Source organism: Mirounga leonina, unplaced genomic scaffold (assembly GCF_011800145.1).
Source record: "Mirounga leonina isolate KUSES-001 unplaced genomic scaffold, KU_Mleo_1.0 Mir_418, whole genome shotgun sequence".
Taxonomy (NCBI): domain Eukaryota; kingdom Metazoa; phylum Chordata; class Mammalia; order Carnivora; family Phocidae; genus Mirounga; species Mirounga leonina.
Genome location: NW_023270739.1, coordinates 21,207,482 through 21,226,290, shown reverse-complemented (window position 1 = coordinate 21,226,290; position 18,809 = coordinate 21,207,482). Strand labels below are relative to the sequence as shown.

The 18,809-nt window shown below is 35.7% G+C and overlaps 1 protein-coding gene across 3 annotated transcripts in view; it reads right to left on the bottom strand.

Moving 5' to 3' along the window:
• CDK17 (cyclin dependent kinase 17) overlaps positions 1-18,809 on the bottom strand; it is a 113,942-nt gene that overhangs the window by 41,841 nt on the left and 53,292 nt on the right. Inside the window, exon 2 of one of the 3 annotated variants that reach the window (XM_034987792.1) lies at positions 1,334-1,480. In XM_034987792.1, coding sequence (XP_034843683.1) covers positions 1,334-1,451 — 118 coding nt within the window. In that variant the 5' untranslated portion in view covers positions 1,452-1,480. Of the gene's footprint in view, positions 1-1,333; positions 1,951-18,809 lie in introns of those variants that run through there. The other 2 variants (XM_034987791.1, XM_034987790.1) reach the window with 2 other exon arrangements.

The following is an 18,809-nucleotide window of genomic DNA, read 5'->3' as shown; positions in this document are numbered from 1 at the left end:
CTGCTTGGGATTCTCTCTCCCTCTCCTTATGCCCCTCCCCCCACCCTCTCTAAAAGAAAAAAAAAAAAATACACAGGGCTTAATTAAAATACCAGGAATTCAAAGGGGATTTGAGAGAGAATTAAGGATTTTGCTCCTGGCACAAAGAAAAAAAGTAAGAAATAGAACTGTCTTTGAGTTTTGACCCAAATGCAAAACGTGTCCCCCTCCTACATAAGTTATATCCAAATCATTATTTTTTAAATTTTCTACTCAATTCATCTATGTTTCCTCTCCCCTATTACAACTAGCCAGATAAACTTGAGTAAATGATGATCCTTCTGAGAAAAGAGATAAACTGAAGCTTGAGTAAGATAAATTAGAGTCATATAACTAATTAATAAGGGTATAAGTGTGTTAGAGTATCCCAAATTCTAATCCATGACTTTTAACTTAAAGTTCAGAGCCCTTTACCTTATACCTTTCCCTCTCTCACAACAAAGACATGTGCATTCAAAAGAAGTGGGTAGGGGTATTCATGTTCTCACCCACTGCCACAAATTTCTAATAGAAGAATTTCAGGTACTGGCAAGAAAGGCTTGCCAGAGAACGTGTACTTCATGACATACTGGCAGTCATTCCTATAACTCCTTCCTGGTTATTATTATGACATCCCTAGGGTTATTTCAGTTTTGAATATGTAGCCTTGTTCTATAAATTTCATCAGGATTTTACATTTTAATCCACTCAATTAAACAAGTTCTTTTCATTTTATATCAACCTCTGTGGAAAGAACTGTCAAACATGTGAAATGCTGTATGCCTACCTACTATTAAGTGCTCTCAATATTATGGATAGACTGCAGTAAATATAAAATAAGGAAAGAGTAAGATTCACTCACGTCATGAACCTTGTCATCTATAGTCCATATGCATATACAATGTTATAAAACTATGATGAAGCCTCAAACAGGAATTTCACAAACTTACTACACTTGTAAGCTGTATTAACTTAGGTTAACTTAAAAACAGTTATTTAACAACTAGGATATTATATAAGGTATTCTTATTTAAGAGACAATAAAAAATAGACAAACGGGATAGGAGAATCCATAAGGGTTAGAGACCAGGTACAGTAACACTCCTGGAGTAAGAGTGAAACGTTCCAATAATTAAGTAAGCAAAAGTCACATAGTCTTCTGTTTCCTAAGAACTAGAGAATAAGACAAAGAAATAAACAAAAGGAAGCTATTAGGAACTTACCAGAAAAGTAAATTCACATTCAATTTATAAAGTAATTAAAAGGCGGAAGCATCGCTCCTTCCCTCCTCCCCTCCCCAGCCCCAAATACTTACCATTATCCTTGCTGCTATTTTCTTCAATAGTCATTTGTTCCGCCAATTCAGACAATGATTCATCAATAGTTTGGCTTCCCCGAAGAGTGAGGGATAGCCTTCTCTTAAATTTTTTCATCCTATCAACTGAATGTGACTTGAAAAATCCTAAAAGAACAGAACAGAATGAACACAAAATTAAAGCTCTAAATATTTTAAAGCTCAAGAAAAATGTCATTCTGAGTTTACTGGGAACCTTCAAAATAGGAATATAAACAGGAATTCTCATGGCAACCAGCATCACAAAATCCAACCCCTTCAAGATTCAGTCACTTTGATTAATGCTTTATTTATGCAGTATCATCAGTAGAGCAGGGATTCTACAAAACTAAATAAAAATGGAGGTTTGCAGCATCACAGCTGAATTTAGAGGATTAGAAATTTTCCTAAAATGTGCTTTTTAAAAACCAATATAGTAAAAATATCAACACTATTTTGATGCATAGGTCCCATCATTATAAATATCAATCATCACATTGGAAGCTGTCAGTGATATCTTTATATATAAATGGGGGGACAGGAGAAGTGAAGGGGGCTGGAGAGAGAATAAAGAATGATGTTTGACACTTTACTAAATAGCTCCAACAGGAATTTTTTAACTTCTTATTTAACCAATATATTGCATTTTTTCCCCCCTGGTCAGCTGTTAGGAACCTCTTCCTGTTATCTTAACAATGCCGAGTTTTAGAAGGAAGAAATGAAAGCCAAATTCATAGTATTAAATGCATACCCAGTACTACACACTTTCATATCGCTTAATTCATTTAGTCTTCTTAACTCTAAAGACTAGACTATCTATAGCAGCTATACTATCCAATTTTCACAAATAAACTAACAGCTTCAAAGAAATTCCCTGACCGAAGTCAAATGAACAATAAATGAGAGAACTGAGATTTAAAACTAGGATCACCTTTCCCCCCACATTTTAACCTCTCTGAAATTAGGATGTAGCTTATAATTAATGGGATGTCAAAATATAATTGACAGCCTCTTTTTCTTAGTGGTACATACAGCAATGGTATGATTCATAGTAGAGTCTCAAAATCAAACAAGGTATTTGCCGCCAAAACAGATACCTCAGTAATTTACTTGCAACTTCTTTTCTAATTTACTATTTCTTACTTGGGATGAGCAACTTTACCAGATTACAAACATATTATAACCATTAGCCCGACTAAAAGTAAGAGCCTTATAACTCCCCTATGCTAAAATACATGTTTTATCATCCAGCTCTGGGTGACTACTTTGAATCTCTAAGTATTTTGCTTATTTTCACATTCTATTTTCGTGAATAGATTATAGTATTCTAAAGCCCTTGTCTGTAATCCGGAGTCTGCATAACCTATTTCTATTGTTGATTTATCTCTGTTGGTCCCATGTATGCCTCGTAATTTTTAATTGAATGTTACACATTGTATGTAATGACTGCATAAAAATATGTATGAAAAGTGTAGAGGCTCTAGATTGTTACCTTCTTCCAGAGATGATTTAATTTTTTTTCTAGCAAGCAGTCAGAGTAGGAGCAGATCACCGCAATCCAATCAAGGACTGAGCTGGCATGAGACTGGGATTCAAACACCATTAAAACTGGCCTACCTCTGATCTGTTCCCACTCCTATGGTGTGCCCCTCTTCAAAAGATTCCAGCTACAAACGCAGGGCTAGAACCAAAAAACTACTGAAAGCTCCACTCAACTTCCTCAGTTGCTTTTTGCTCATCTCTTCTACAATGTTCAGTTTTTATCGTCTTATCCAAAATAACTTGAGCTAGAAAATGCCTCAAGAGGAAAACCAGCACAGAATATATCTATTTCTCCCTTCTCTCCTGAATCTTGACTCCTCAAGGTGTGACTAACTTCAAAGCACTACGAGATGCCTTCAAACTCATTTTTCCTCCTACATGTCAAATAGTTCTCCACAGGATTTTTAGTATAATACAAGTTGCTCTATCATAGACAAAACTGGAGGTTTAGGTGTGGTTTAAAAGAGATAATATATTTGTGACAGCACCATACTGTTTGATTATTACAGGTTTTTTTTTTAAAGATTTTATTTATTTATTTGACAGAGAGAGAGAGACAGCATGAGAGGGAACACAAGCAGGGGGAGTAGGAGAGGGAGAAGCAGGCTTCCTGCCTAGCAGAGACCCTGATGCATGGCTCGATCCCAGGACCCCGGGATCATGACCTGAGCTGAAGGCAGACACCTAATGACTGAGCCACCCAGGTGCCCCTCTAGTAGATCTTTAAATCTGGAATTGTGATACCTCCAGCTTTATCATTCTTTCTCAAGACAGCTTTCGCTATTCAGGGTCTTTTGTGGTTCCATACAAATTTTAGAATTATTTGTTCTAGTTCTATTAAAAAAATGGTGTTGGTATTTGGATAGGGATTGTACTGAATCTGCAGACTACTCTGGGTAGTATGGACATTTTAACAATAGTAACTCTTCTAATCAATGAGTATGGAATATCTTTCCCTTTGTCTGTGTTGTCTTCAATGTCTTTCATCAATGTTTTATAGTTTTCCGAGTACAGGTTTTTCACTTCCTTGGTTAAGTTTAACCCTAGGTATTTTATTCTTTTTGGTGTATAGTGTATTTCTTGCAATAGCCAAGATTTGAAAACAGCCTAAGTGTCCATCAATAGATGAATGAATACTGAACTATACAGAGGATGTGGTATGGGGTCGCCTGGGTGGCTCAGTCGTTAAGCATCTGCCTTCAGCTCAGGTCATGATTCCGGGGTCCTGGGATCGAGCCCTGGAATTGGGCTCCCTGCTCTACGGGAATCCTGCTTCTCCCTCTCCCACTCACCCTGCTTGTGTTCCCTCTCTCACTGTGTCTCTCTCTGCCAAATAAATAAAATCTTAAAAAAAAAAAAAAGAGGATGTGGTATGGAATATTACATAGCCATAAAAAAGGATGTAATCTTTCCATTTGCAACAACAATGGATAGACTTAGAGGATATTATGCTAAGTGAAATAAGAAAAAGACAAATACTGTTTAACTTCACTCATATGTGGAATCTAAAAAACAACTGAATAAAAAAATGAAAAGTAGAATCAGACCTACAAATACAGAGAACAAATGGATGGTTACCAGAGGGAATGGGGGGGCTACAAAATGGATGAAGGAAAGAAGAAGATACAGGTTTCCAGTCATGGAATAAGGTTGTATGGTGACAGATGGTAGCTACACCTTGTGGTCAGCATAACATATCATAGAGAGATGCTGAATCACTATGTTATATATATGAAACTAATCTAACATTGTGTGTCAACTATATTCTAATTAAAATTTTAATACAAATAAATAAAATAGATAATATATGTATTTCACCAAGCAAGGTGAATTTATAGGAGGCAGTCAGTAAAATATAAGAGTTGATTCCAACTAAGAAACCTGTTACTGTAGGGCCGTCCTACATGCTAGATTCTTTACTTCTCAGTCAGCCCTTATATAGTTGTACCTTGTTAGTAATCCATGCCATTTGTTTAAAACATATTAGATATTTAATGTAAATTGAGCTATGGCCAATCTCATCTACCTTCTGTCACTGTAAGAATTTATACTAGAGACACTCTCCTTTGTAAGGATCTAAATCACCCCGCGCAATAAAGGGGTAACTCTACAAGGCTGGTGCAGGGTTGCGGGGGAAGGAGCTCAAACTCTGCACATTCCAAAGAAAAGACTTAACTGTGATAGACTCCTGAGAAGTAACTTCGAGCCCCTGGAATACCCTGCCTGGTAAGTCTCTTTGTTTGCCTAAGATCTTGGGCCATATGGTAAATGTCTGTTTTTCTATGCCTACGGTTTGAGCCATACTATCAGATGGACCCGGGAGGAGAGGAAGCATAAGGAAAGCTGGTGGAGACAGAGTAGTTAAGATAGTTATATGGGTACTTCCATGCCTATGTAACTGATCCCCAGTGAAAACCCTGGACACCAAGACTCAGGTAAGCTTCCCTGGTTGACAACACTTTGCACATGTTGTCATACAAGGTAGCTGGAAAAAGGAAGCACTGTCCATATAGCTCCACTAGGAGAGGATAACTAAAAACTTGTACCTGGTTTCTCTTGGACTCCCATCCTACACACACTTTTCCCTTTGCTTATTTTATTCTGTGTCTTTTCACTGTAATAAATCATAATCATGAGTTTTTTCTTTGCTTTTCTCTGATTTCTGTGTCCTTCTAGCAAATCACCAAGCCTAAGGATGGTCTTCAAGAAATCTGTATGCCCAAACAGAAACTCTTAAGAGCTGGTAGCTCACAACTACCAAGTTTTCAACTCCAATATTCTCAAACATAGTGGCATGATCACCAATGTCTACTGAACTATACAGACATCACCACTTTTGAATTTTGCACATCATGTTTAAAGTGTGCTGCCTCTTGTTTCAGATGACAAATAAGGACTGAACAACAAACTACAACAGAAATGTTATTACAGAATTAATTCACATAGTAACATCCCATTCTGACCACTTGCGAAGTGGTCAATTCAAACTGCCTTATACTGTAAATGTAAAATACAAACTGGATTTTAAAGACTCAGTATTTAAAAAAAAAATACTCAGGGGCGCCTGGGTGGTTCAGTTGTTTAAGTATCTGCCTTCAGCTCAGGTCATGATCTCAGGGTCCTGAGATCAAGTCCTGCATCAGGCTCCTTGCTCAGTGGGGAGCCTGCTTCTCCTCTGCCCGCTGCTCCCCCTGCCTGTGCTCTCTCTCTCTCCCTCTCTGACAAATAAATAAAATCTTAAAAAAAAAAATTTTTTTTTAAATACTCAGTATTTTAAAAGAATATAAAAATAACTCATTAACTGTTGTATGGATAACATAAAAAAACATTCCAGACATATTTGGTTATGTAAAATGTATTACTAAAATTAACTCTACTTTCTAAAAAATATTTTTAAATTAAGTATGGGGTCCACATATTTCTACTGGACAATGCTGGTATAGAGCACCTAACTGATCTTGGTAGTTTTAAGTGGGTACAATTTAAAAAAGGAATCACATAACTTTTAATCTTTTCTTCATAAAATGCATTTGAACAATATTTTAAGAGACATTCTATGTTTTTTATAACTCAGAATATTTTCTATCAAGATAATTCTGGTCTATAAAATAACTTTAGGTATTTTATATTCTATCAGCAATAAGAAAGCCATTCATTTCCAGCTCATATTAGCAAGAGAAAAAAACACTTCATTTATAAAGCTAAATCTTTACTATAAATTTTTCAAAAACCACATCTTTAAATGATTTATCTGCCACAGTATAACTGTAATCTTTTTATTAAGTCAAAATGATCAGTAAACACAGAAGTTAAAGAATTTCATTGTCACAGTCTAGATCAGTATTAAAGAAAAAATACTCCCAAATTAAATAGATCCCTTGATATTTCTAATTACCTTTAAGTAGAATTACACATGTCAACATTTTCCCTCATTAGGTGAGGACAAAAACACATAAAATGCTATAATAAAAACACCTTTTAAGAAGTAAAAATTATTTACATTACCTTTAAGGTTGATTAATCTCTACTGTAATGTAATAAAGCAGTGCTAAATTACGGATTTCCTGAAATCAAAACCCTTAAGAGTTTGTCTAAAATATTTTACCTAGTTTAGTAAAAACTTTTATTTGGGGTTGTTAGGATCTTGACCTACCTTAATATTTCTGAAAATGATAGTATAAACAATGTGATTTATGGTAAATGCCTAAATTTTTAGTTTAATATTTAATTCATGACATTGAAAAAGCTATTTTCACATTAAAAGTAAATGTACTGTAATTAAAAAAAAAACCCTAAACAAAAACTCCACAATTGTTTTGATATTTTAAAGACTTAACTACATAGTAAACTATTATAAATGCTCAAATTTCAGCATGTTAATCTCGAGAGCTTTTTCCTGACTCTGACCCTTTCTATTCCTTTATTCTTAGTTTTTTTTTTTTTTTACTCACTGCACTTATCATGTATATACAAGTACATATATATTCCATATATATACACACATATATATCCCCATTCAAATATGTACATATATATGTATGTGTGTATACAGTGCAAAATGTTTATGCTTTTGTAGCTTTCAAATATATCTCAAGCTTTCTGTCATGGCTAGATCAAATTAAAAAGGTAGGGGCGCCTGGGTTACTCAGTCAGTTAAGTGTCTGTTAAGCGTCTGCCTTCAGCTCAGGTCATGATCCCAGGAATCCCAGGGTCCTGGGATAGAGCCCCACATCAGGCTCCCTGCTCAGCAGAAAGCCTGCTTCTCTCTCTCCCTCTGCTGCTCTCCCTTGCTTGTGTGCTCACTCTCACGCTCTTTCTCTGTCAAATAAATAAATAAAATTAAAAAAAAAAAAATTTTAAAGGTAAAAGAGCAATAAACGTTACTCAGAATGACAGCATGTAACACTATATATATATATATACATATATGTATATATACAGCTGAAAAAGTTTAACATCAGTTTCCAACTACAAGTGCTTAAACCTTACTTTATCACCTGGGGCTAAACTGGATGGGACTGTCTGCTGTTAAATTAAGAAAATTTTTCTTTTTTTCCTTTTTTGTTTTTTTTGGTGGAAATGTAACCATTCTGTTTACTTACAGAATACAGAAAACCATTCTGGAAAGCCAACTCAGTTTTGTCCTAAGAATGGGAAACACATACCTTTTTTTTTTTTTTATTTAAGACAACACAGCTATAAAGCTGTAAACATTCCCAAACTAGATCCTCTACTGTGAGTATTTGCCTGCAAAAATGATGTCATATTGTGGCTCTTTTGGCATTTGTGGTAAGAAATTCTTTAGACGTAAATTTACCTTATAATTCCAACTTCTCTAATATTAAAGGATTTATTAGAGTGGCAATTATCTGCTTATGTCTTTGAGATTTTCTCAAAACAATCTGTTAAAACTGCACAAAAAGTTGAGGAAAAAGCTGAAGATTGTTTTCAAAATACGTAAAGGTAAGGAAGCAAAATTTACAGGCAGAACAATTCGAGCATTTAAAGCTTGGATTAAAATCCAAGTTCTAATATATCAAGTAGAGTAACATGACCTCACAATAAAGAGAGTTTCATTTATTTCTTTATAACATTTTCTGTAGTGACTATGGCTTTTAAATTAAACCTGTTGCAAATGAGGTAAACTCATTAAGTGGTTTGTAAGCAAATTTGCTATTATTTTTCCCTCAATAATTAAATCGTAATGAACATCTAAAGCTTTCTAGGATATGTAAGCTAACCACTTAATGAGGAATAACTAACATTTAAAAATTAAGTTTTTTCACTAGAGACACAAAGTTCTTATTTACACAAAACACAAAGTTACTATACAAAACACTGACAGAGCACTGAAATAAAAGTTCAATCATGCTTATAGAAATTTTCCCCCAAAACACTTGTTAAATATCTTAATCCTTTATGTGTTAAAATCTGAAGGTAATCCTTTTCTTTTCCTTTTACAGTATGAATAGTCAAACACACCAGAAAAAAGAAACCTATCAAGGATTTTCCTCTATTATAAACATTACATTAGAAAGCCAATATAAGACTACTGTGACACTTGAGATGAAAAAATGTAGTAGGAAGCTATTGGGGTTGGTCCCCCCACCCAAAACAACCAGTAAACTGGAAAAAACAACCAGAATCAACTATTTCAGAACTCTGGAACCTGACAGGACACACAACAACCATGAGTGTTTGCTAAAAGGGAGAGGCTGCTAGGAGAACCACCTGTGCGAACCAGTTAACACTGCCCATTCCTCAGCCCTGTCCTGCATTCCTGGAGCAGCTGGTTGGTGCCAGGGGAGGCAATGGGGAACCTTGATATCAAAAAACTGGAGGTTGCACATTTTGATCAGTCTGGCAGATCAGAGATTCACACAATGCAGACAACTTGCCTTCCTTAAGGCCCTTTCAGGCTGCAGGGGCTTCCCACAACAACTATTGGAAGATTAAAGAGACAGCAACATTTTGTTGTTGTTGTTTGAGCCAGATATTAAAGAAAATCTTCATCAGGTCACTAGCTAACTGCAAAGATAATGGGAAAGAAACTTCAGTGACCACACACAACCAAGAATACATATTTGCAAAAATAGTTTGGGAAAGTCACAGATGGCAGGAGCCTCAACAACAAACACCTGCGGAGTCAGAGAATCTAGCTTCCGGAGTTACTACATTGTAATGCAATGTCCGGGTTTCAACAGAAAATTACAAAGCATACAAACAAACAAAAAAACATGGCCCATTCACAAGAAAAAAAGCATTTAACAGAAACCATTCCTGAAGAAGTCCAGAATTTGGAATTAGTAGCCAAAGATACTAAATCAAGTGTCCTAAATATGCTCAATGGGCTAAAGGAAACCCAATGACAAATAAATAAATTAAATAAATAAGGAAAACAATGTATGGGAAAAATGAGAATATCAATAAAGAGACAGAAATTATAAAAAGAACCAAATAGGGACACCTGGGTGGCTCAGTCAGTTAAACATCTGCCTTCAGCCCAGGTCATGATCCCAGGATCCTGGCATCAAGCCGAGCATCAGGCTCCCTGCAAGCCTACTTCTCCCTCTCCGTCTGCCTGCTGCTAGCTCCCCTTGCTTGTGCACTGGCTCACGCTCTGTGTCAAATAAATAAAATCTTTAAAAAAAAAAAAAAAAAGAAAGAAAGAAAGAAAAAAAAGAACCAAACAGAAATTCCAGAACTAAAAGGTATAGTAACTGAAATGAAAAATTCACTAGCAGGGTTCAGTGGATTTAAGTAGGCAGAAGAAAAGGATCAGTGAACTTTAACATAGAAAGTCAAAATTATCCAGTCTGAGGAACAGAAAAAGAATGAAGAAAAACAGAGTCTGAGGGACCTTTTTACCCACATAGGCATCACAGGAGTCAGAGAAATAAAAAGGAACAAAAATAATGATAATTAATGAAACAGTAGCTGAAAACTTCCAAAATCTGAAGAAAAACATGAATACACACATCCAAAAATCTCAACAAACTCCAAGAAGGATAAACTCAAAGAGATCCATGTCAAGATACTTTATATTCGAAGTGTAAAAACCCAAATATAAAGAATCTTGAAAGCAGCACGGAAAAAGTAACTTCATACATAGAAGAGACCCTCAATATAGTAATAGCTGATGCCTTATCAACAACCATACAGATCAGGCAGCACTGGGAATGATGTATTTAAAGTCTGGAAAGGAAAAAAAATCTTATCTGGCAACACTATCCTTCAAGAATGAAGGAGAAATTAAGACATTTCCAGATAAACAAAAGCTGAGGAGATTCATTAGTAGACCTGCCATACAAGAAATGCTAAAGGAAGACCTTCAGCCTGAAATGAAAGGACACTAGAGAGTAACCCAATGTTACAAGAAGAAATAAAGAACATTAGTAAAAGTTCATATGTAGCTATAAAATACAGTATAAGTGTATTTTTGATTTGTAACTTCTTTTTTCTCCCTTTTCCTATATGATTTAAAAGGCAAAGGTACACATATTTAAAAAAATGGTAAATCCATGTTAATGGGCATACAATGTATAAAGAGTTAATCTTTGACAATAGCAATATAAAGGGGGAATGATAGAGATATACAGGATCAATATTTATATGCTATTGAACTAAGTTGGTATTATTCAAACAAGGCTGATGTAAGTTTAAGATGTTAATTGTAATTCCCAAGTAACCATTAAGAAGTTAACTAAAAAATATTATAGAAAAGGAAAAAAGGGAATCAGAAAAGTACACTACAAAAAAATCAACTGTGCAAAAAAGGGAAATAGTGGAGGAACGGAGGAACAAGAAACAAGATACATATAGAAAGTAACTAAATCAAAACAGTAAACCCTTATTAGTAATTACTTTAAATGTGAATGGATCAAACTATTCAACTGAAAGGCAGAGATGGGCAGAATGGATTTTAAAAATATTGTCTATCTACATATTGTCTACAGAAGACTTAATTTAGATACAAAGACACAAAGAGATTGAAAGGAAAAGAATAAGATATTCCATGCAACAGAAACTAAAAGAGCTGGAATTACTATATTTTTGTCAAACAAAATAGACTAAAATAGAAAAAAAAGTTACTGGAGATAAGGAAGGGCACTCTATATTAATAAAGGATTAATATATAACAATTATAAACATATACATACCTAACAACAAAACCTGAAAATATATTAAGTAAAAAGTAACAGAACTGAAAAAATAAATAGATGGTTCTACAATAATAATAATTGGAGATTTCAATACCCCATTTTCAACACTGGATAGAAGAACCAGACATAAGATCAATAAAGAAATAAAAGACCTGAACAACAAAGATACCTAGTGTACTAGACCTGACATATATAGAATGTTCCACCTAACAACAGAATGCACATTCTTCTCAAGTACAAACAGAACATTCTCCATGATAGACATCAGCAGACCACAAAATAAGTCTTAATAAATTTTAAAAGATTCAAATCATGAAAGGTATGTTTTCCTCACAATAAAATGAAACTGGAAATCAGTAATAGGAAAAAAAAAAAAAAACCTGGAGGGGCACCTGAGTGGTTCAGTCAGTTGAGCATCTGACTCTTGGTTTCAGCACAGCTCATAATCTTGGTGTCATGGGATCAAGCCCCACGTCTGGCTCCATGCTCAGCAAGAACTCTGCTTGGGATTCTTTCTCTCCCTCTGCCCCTCCCCCTGCTCTTTCTCTCTCTCTCTCTCTCTCTCTCTCTCACACACACACACACACTCTCTCTCTCTAATAAAATCTTTAAAAAAAAAAAAAAACTGGAAAATTTACATATATGTGGAAATTAAACAGCATACTCTTAAACAACCAATGGAATAAAGAAGAAAACCACAAGCAATATTACAAAATACCTTGAAACAAATGAAAACAAAAACACAACATATCAAAACTTATGGGATACAGGGAAAGGCAGTGCTAGAAGAAATTTACAGCTGTAGAAACTGTAAAATAAGAACTCAAATCAACAACCTAACTGTATACTTTACAGAGCTAGAACAGCAAATGAAACCCAAAGCTAGCATAAAGAAAGCATAAAGATTATATTGTAAATAAAATAGATATTAGAAAAAAACAATGGAAAGTCAACAAAACCCAAGGTTGGTTCCTTGGGGAAGAAAGTCAACAAAATCAACAAACTTTTAGCTAGATTAACTAAGAAAAAAAGAAAGGACCTAAATTACTAAAATCAGAAATGAAAGTGAGGACAACCTACCAATTATACAGAAATAGAAAGGATTATAAGAGATTACTATGAACAACTGCACACCAACAAACTGGATAATGAAATGGACAAATTCCTGGAAACACACAAACTACCAAAACTGACTCAAGAAGAGAGAGACAATCTGAACAGACCCTTAACAAGTAAGCAGTTTGAATCAGTAATCAAAACACAATAGAGAAAAGCCCAGGACCATATGGCTTTACTGGTGAATTCTACCAAATCTTTTAAGATTTTATTTATTTGAGAAAGAGAGAGAGAGAGAACACAAGCTGGGGTAGCAGCATAGGGAGAGGGAGAAGCAGGCTCCCCACTGAGCAGGAAGCACAATACAGGGCTTGATCCCAGGATCCTGGGATCATGACCTGATCTAAAGGCAGATACTTAACCCACTGAGCCACCTAGGAGCCCAAATTCTACCAAATATCTAAAGAAGAATTAACAAAAAACCTTCTTAAACTATTCCAAAAAACTAAAGAGGGGCGCCTGGGTGGCTTAGTCGATTGAGCATCTATCTCTGGTTCAGGTCATGATCTTGGGGTCCTGGGATTGAGCCGTGCATCAGGTTCCCTGTTGAGTGGGGAGCCTGCTTCTCCCTCTCCCTTTGCCCCTGCCCCTGTTTGTGTGAATGAACTCTCTCTCAAATAAATAAAATCTTTTTTTTTTTAATTAAAAAAAAAAAAGCCTAAAGAGAAGGGATCACTTCCAAATTCATTCCATGAAACACTCAATGAAGTAGGAATAGAAGGGAACTGCCTCAACATGATTAAGGCCATATACGAAAAACACATAGCTAACATTACATTCAATAGTAAAACACTAGAAACTTTTCTCCTAAGATCAGGAACAAGACAAGAATGCCCATTTTCACCACTCCTATTCAATATAGCTGGAAGTTCTAGCCAGGGCAATTAGGCAAGAAATAGAAATAAACAGCATCATAATTGAAAAGGTCACATAAAACTATTTCTACTCACAGATGACAGAATCTTATGTGTGGAAAACCCTAAATGAATTCAGCAAAACTGAAGGATGCAAAATAAACACACAAAAATCATTTGTATTTCTATATATTTACAATAAACAAATGAAAAGGACATTTACATGGCATAAAAAAACAATGAAATACTTAGGAATAACTTTAAACAATGAAGCACAAGACTTGTACACTGAAAACTACAAAATCTTGCTTTAACAAAAAGACCTAAATAAATGCAAAGATATCCTATATTCATGTATTGGAAAATTTAATATTAAGATGACAATATTACCCAAAATGATCTACAGATTCAATACAATCCCTATCAAAATCCCAATGGTTTTTTTTTATAGAAATAGAAAAACACATGGGACACCTGGGTGGCTCAGGTCATGATCCCAGGGTCCTGGGACCCAGCCCCGCAAGGGCTTCCCAGCTCAGTGGAGAGCCTGCTTCTCCCTCTCCCTTTACCCCTCTCCCCCAGCTCCTGTGTGCTCTCACTCACTTGCTCTATCTCAAATAAAATCCTTAAAAAAAAAAAAAAGAAAAAAACACATCCTAAAATTTATATAGAATTCCAGCCAAAACAATTTTGAAGTAAAAGAACAAAGCTGAAGGAATCACACTTCTTGATTTTAAAACTTACTACAAAATCACAATAATCAAAACATTACAGTACAGGCACAAGGAGAGACATAAATATCAATGGAACAAAACTGAGCCCAGAAATAAACCTTCATCTCTATGATCAATTGATTTTCAACAAGGTTGCGAAGACCATTCGGTGGGGAAAGGATAGTGTTTTCAAAAATGTTGCTGGAGTGGAGGGGAAAAGTGATCCTGGGAAGGGGTGCCTGGGTAGCTTGGTCAGTTAAACATCAGACTCTTAATTTCAGCTCAAGTCATGATCTAACAAGGGTGGTAAGCGCGCGCACGCGCGCGCGTGTGTGTGTGGTGTTCATTCATGGGTCAAAGGCCTAAATCTAAGTACTAAAACTATAAAACTCTTAGAAGAAAGCATGGGAGAAGAGAAGTATTCATGACGTTGGATTTAGCAATCATTTCTTAAATATGACACCAAAAGCACAGGGAACAAAAATAGATAAATTAGACTTCATTAAAATTAAAAACATCTATGCATCTAGGGATAGCATCAAGAAAGTGAAAAAACAACATGGAGAATGGAAGAAAATATGTGCAAATCATATCTCTGGTAAGGATTTAATATCCAAAATATATAAAGAACTCTTATAACTCAATAGCAACAAAAAACGAACATAATTAAAATACAGGCCTTGAATAGACATTGCAAAGAAGATTTACAAATGGCCAGTAAGTGCATGAAAAGAGGCTCAGCATTACTACTCATGAGAGAAATGCAAATGAAAACCACAATGAGATATCACTCCACACCTACTAGGAGAGCTACTATAAACAAACAAAAACAGAAAATAACAAATGTTGTTCAAAAAAATAAAGAGAGAAAACAAATAAATGTTGGTGACGAAGAGGACAAAATAAACACTGGTGCGTTGCTGGCAGGAACATAAAATGTGCAGCCACTGTGGAAAACCATCTGGGGATTCCTCAAAAAGCCAAACACAGAATAACCTTAGGACCCAGCAATTCCACTCCTAGGGATATACCAAAAAGAACTGAAAACAGGGACTCAGACACTTGTATACTAATAGCAGATTTAATCATAATAGACAAAAGGTAAAAACAGTATCAATGTCCATTAACAGAGGAATGGATAAAATGTGAAAGACACATAGAAGAAAATACATTTCTGCCGTAAAAAGGAAAGATGTTCTGACACATACTACAAGATAAATGAACCTCAAAAACATGCCAAAAGAATAAGTCAAACACAAATAGAATATTATATGATTCTACTTATGAAATATCTAGAATAGGCAAATTCATAGAGACAGAATAGAGCTTACCAGGGGTAAGAAGGTGAGAGCAATGAGGAGTTGTTACCTAATGGGTACAGTTTTTGTTTGGGATGATGAAAGTATTCTGAAAATAGACAGCAGTGATGGTTTCATAACATTCTGAATATATTTAATGTCAACTGTACAATTTTATGGTCTATATATTTTACCTCAATAAAACTTTATTTTGTCAGCACACATTTATAATTATATCGGTTTTTCATCAAGCCTAAATATGGCCAATACCTTATTTTAGTAAAATTTTATTACAAGAACTGGCTAAATAATTTCAATGTGAACTGTCAACCTATACCAATTATTTTGAACACAACAGAGTAAATTCTTGGATTACTGTTTATAGTTAGGATGCAGAAACCCACAAAAGACTACCATTGCTCCCACCTCCTCAACAGAAGAACAAGCCAGAGACACTATAAAATCATAATTTTTAAAAAAATTCAGAGAGCTGAGATGCAAAGAAACATAAGTGAACTAAATTCCTGTAGGAACAAGCCCTTTCCAGGAATCTAAACATGGCTGGGGTCATGGTGAAAAGAAGAGTGAACCTGCTACAAAAGGGGAAAATTAGCCCAATGTTTAACAAACTTTTAAGGGGAGCATGGGGACTGGCAAGACAGATTGAGCAGCCACATTCCCAAGGCAAATGTGCACTTTCTCAAAAGGGCTGCTGGACAAATGGCTAACAGACACATGAAAAAATGTTCATCATCATTAGCCATCAGGGAAATACAAATCAAAACCACATTGAGATACCACCTTACACCAGTTAGAATGGCCAAAATGGACAGGGAAAGAAACAACAAATGTTGGAGAGGTTGTGGAGAAAGGGGAATCCTCTTACACTGTTGGTGGGAATGCAAGTTGGCACAGCCACTTTGGAAAACAGTGTGGAGGTTCCTCAAAAATTTAAAAATAGAGCTACCCTATGACCCAGCAATTGCACTACTGGGTATTTACCCCAAAGACACAGATGTAGTGAAAAGAAGGGCCATATGCACCCCAATGTTCATAGCAGCAATGTCCGCAATAGCCAAACTGTGGAAAGAGCCGAGATGTCCTTCAACAGATGAATGGATAAAGAAGATGTGGTCTGTATATACAATGGAATATTACTCAGCCATCAGAAAAGATGAATACCCAACTTTTACATCAACATGGATGGGACTGGAGGAGATTATGCTAAGTGAAATAAGTCAAGCAGAGAAAGTCAATTATCATATGGTTTCACTTATTTGTGGAACATAAGGAATAACATGGAGGACATTAAGAGAAGGAACGGAAAAATGGGCAGGGGGACGGAAAAATGGGCAGGGGGAATTGGAGGGAGAGATGAACCATGAGAGACTATGGACCTGAGAAACAAACAGGGTTTTAGAGGGGAGGAGGGAGGGGGGATTGGTTGGCCCGGTGATGGGTATTAAGGAGGGGGCACATACTGCATGGAGCACTGGGTGTTATGCGAAAACAATGGATCGTGGATCACTACATCAAAAACTAATGATGTATTGTATGGTGACATAACATAATAAAATTTAAAAAAATAAATAAATAAATAAAAGGGTTGCTGGAGGGGAGGGGGGTGGAGGAGTGGGGGTAACTGGGTGATGGACATTAAGGAGGCCACATGTTAAGACTGATGAATCACTGAACTCTACCTCTGAAACTAATAATACATTATATGTTAATTTAATTGAATTTAAATTTAAAAAGAAAAAAAAAGGACTCTTTCCAAGTACTGGAGCTGCAAGAGGGGAATGGGGAGGTAGGGCTGTAAAATGCTGGGAACAGGGCAGCAAAGCTAAGAGAAAAATGTCCCCAAGAGGCACAGGGCCTTCACCAAGTGCAAGGCCACACCCACTACCGGATGCCTTGAGGGTATTAGGTAAATGCTTTCTCCAGAAGAGAGAAAAGCTAGGGGTGGGGCTAAAGAGAAAAGAAAATTTCTCAGCTGCTCAAAATACCAGCAGCTGGGCTGTGAAACAGAGAGATCTCTTACAGTTTTATTAACTGCTGCCTGGGCTATAAAGTATGAAAAGATTTCTTGAGTCTCACAAGTGCTCAGATCCCAAGACATAATGAAGGGAAAGTCTTGATTCTGCACTCAAAACATCTGATACCAGTGGTGAACTAAGTAAAACTAAAGCTGTAACAGAGTTGGGACCCAAATTAGGCTGTTTTCCTACTAGTACTGTATTTCAGCTTTTCTCCTTCAACTATGTCATGGAGATCTATTTATGTAGATGAACGTAACTATACCTCATCATTCTAAATGACTGTACCATGCAGCAGAAATGTTTTATACTACCTTTTTTATCACACAGAATATTAAGACATGTATCTAAGGATAAGATTTAAGAAAATTAATATATTTTACTGCTTCATCAAAAACCTTATGTGAAATTGTTTCCTTCCCTGCAAATGCAGATAGGGGACGAATGCCACTGCTGTGATCTGAAATAAGGAGCCAGTAGTTGTATACACCACTGCATATGTACCATAAGAGCAAATGTCCACAGTTTTAAAAAGTCAATAATGTTTTAGTATTATAAAAATTAAGTTTTGATCTTGCAGGCTCCCTGAAAGGGTTTCAGGATCATGGAGCACACTGTGAGATCTGCCAGGTTAGTTTCCCAAACTTAATTCCAATTAACTTATCTTAGCAAACTGAACATTAGTAATTAAATAAGGTTAATGATCACCTATTAATAATAGAAATCATATAACCAAAATTACCAACTGCTAATAAGCACAGGAAGAAGAGCAAGTTTAGGAGAGAGAAAATGAATTCAGGATTGAACTTACTGGAGCAAATTTAATGAATTAATGAATTTAGTGAATCTAGAACTCAGAAAAAAGACAGTTTAAAGTACAGATGTGAGAGTTTTATTTATAAAACTGATTAAAGCCAGGAAGAATACGGGTGATAAGAGGGAAGGTCAGAAATATGGGGAATGCCTATAATAAGTAGATAAAGGGGAAGTCATCAAAGCACTTCCAAAAATAATGAAACAGACACAAATTGTGACGAATTTTCGAAAGGATGTTAGAGACCATCAGGGTCAACCAATTCATTTTTCTGGTTAAGGAAACAGAGCTTGAAGAGGCTCAAAAAAATGATTTGGCCAAGACTCTGAAAGTGAGAGCATCAGGCCTTAAAATGCCACTTTAGGGATCCCAATTTGGTTTTCTTTCCATAGTACCAAATTCCAGAGTTAGGTTGCAATTCT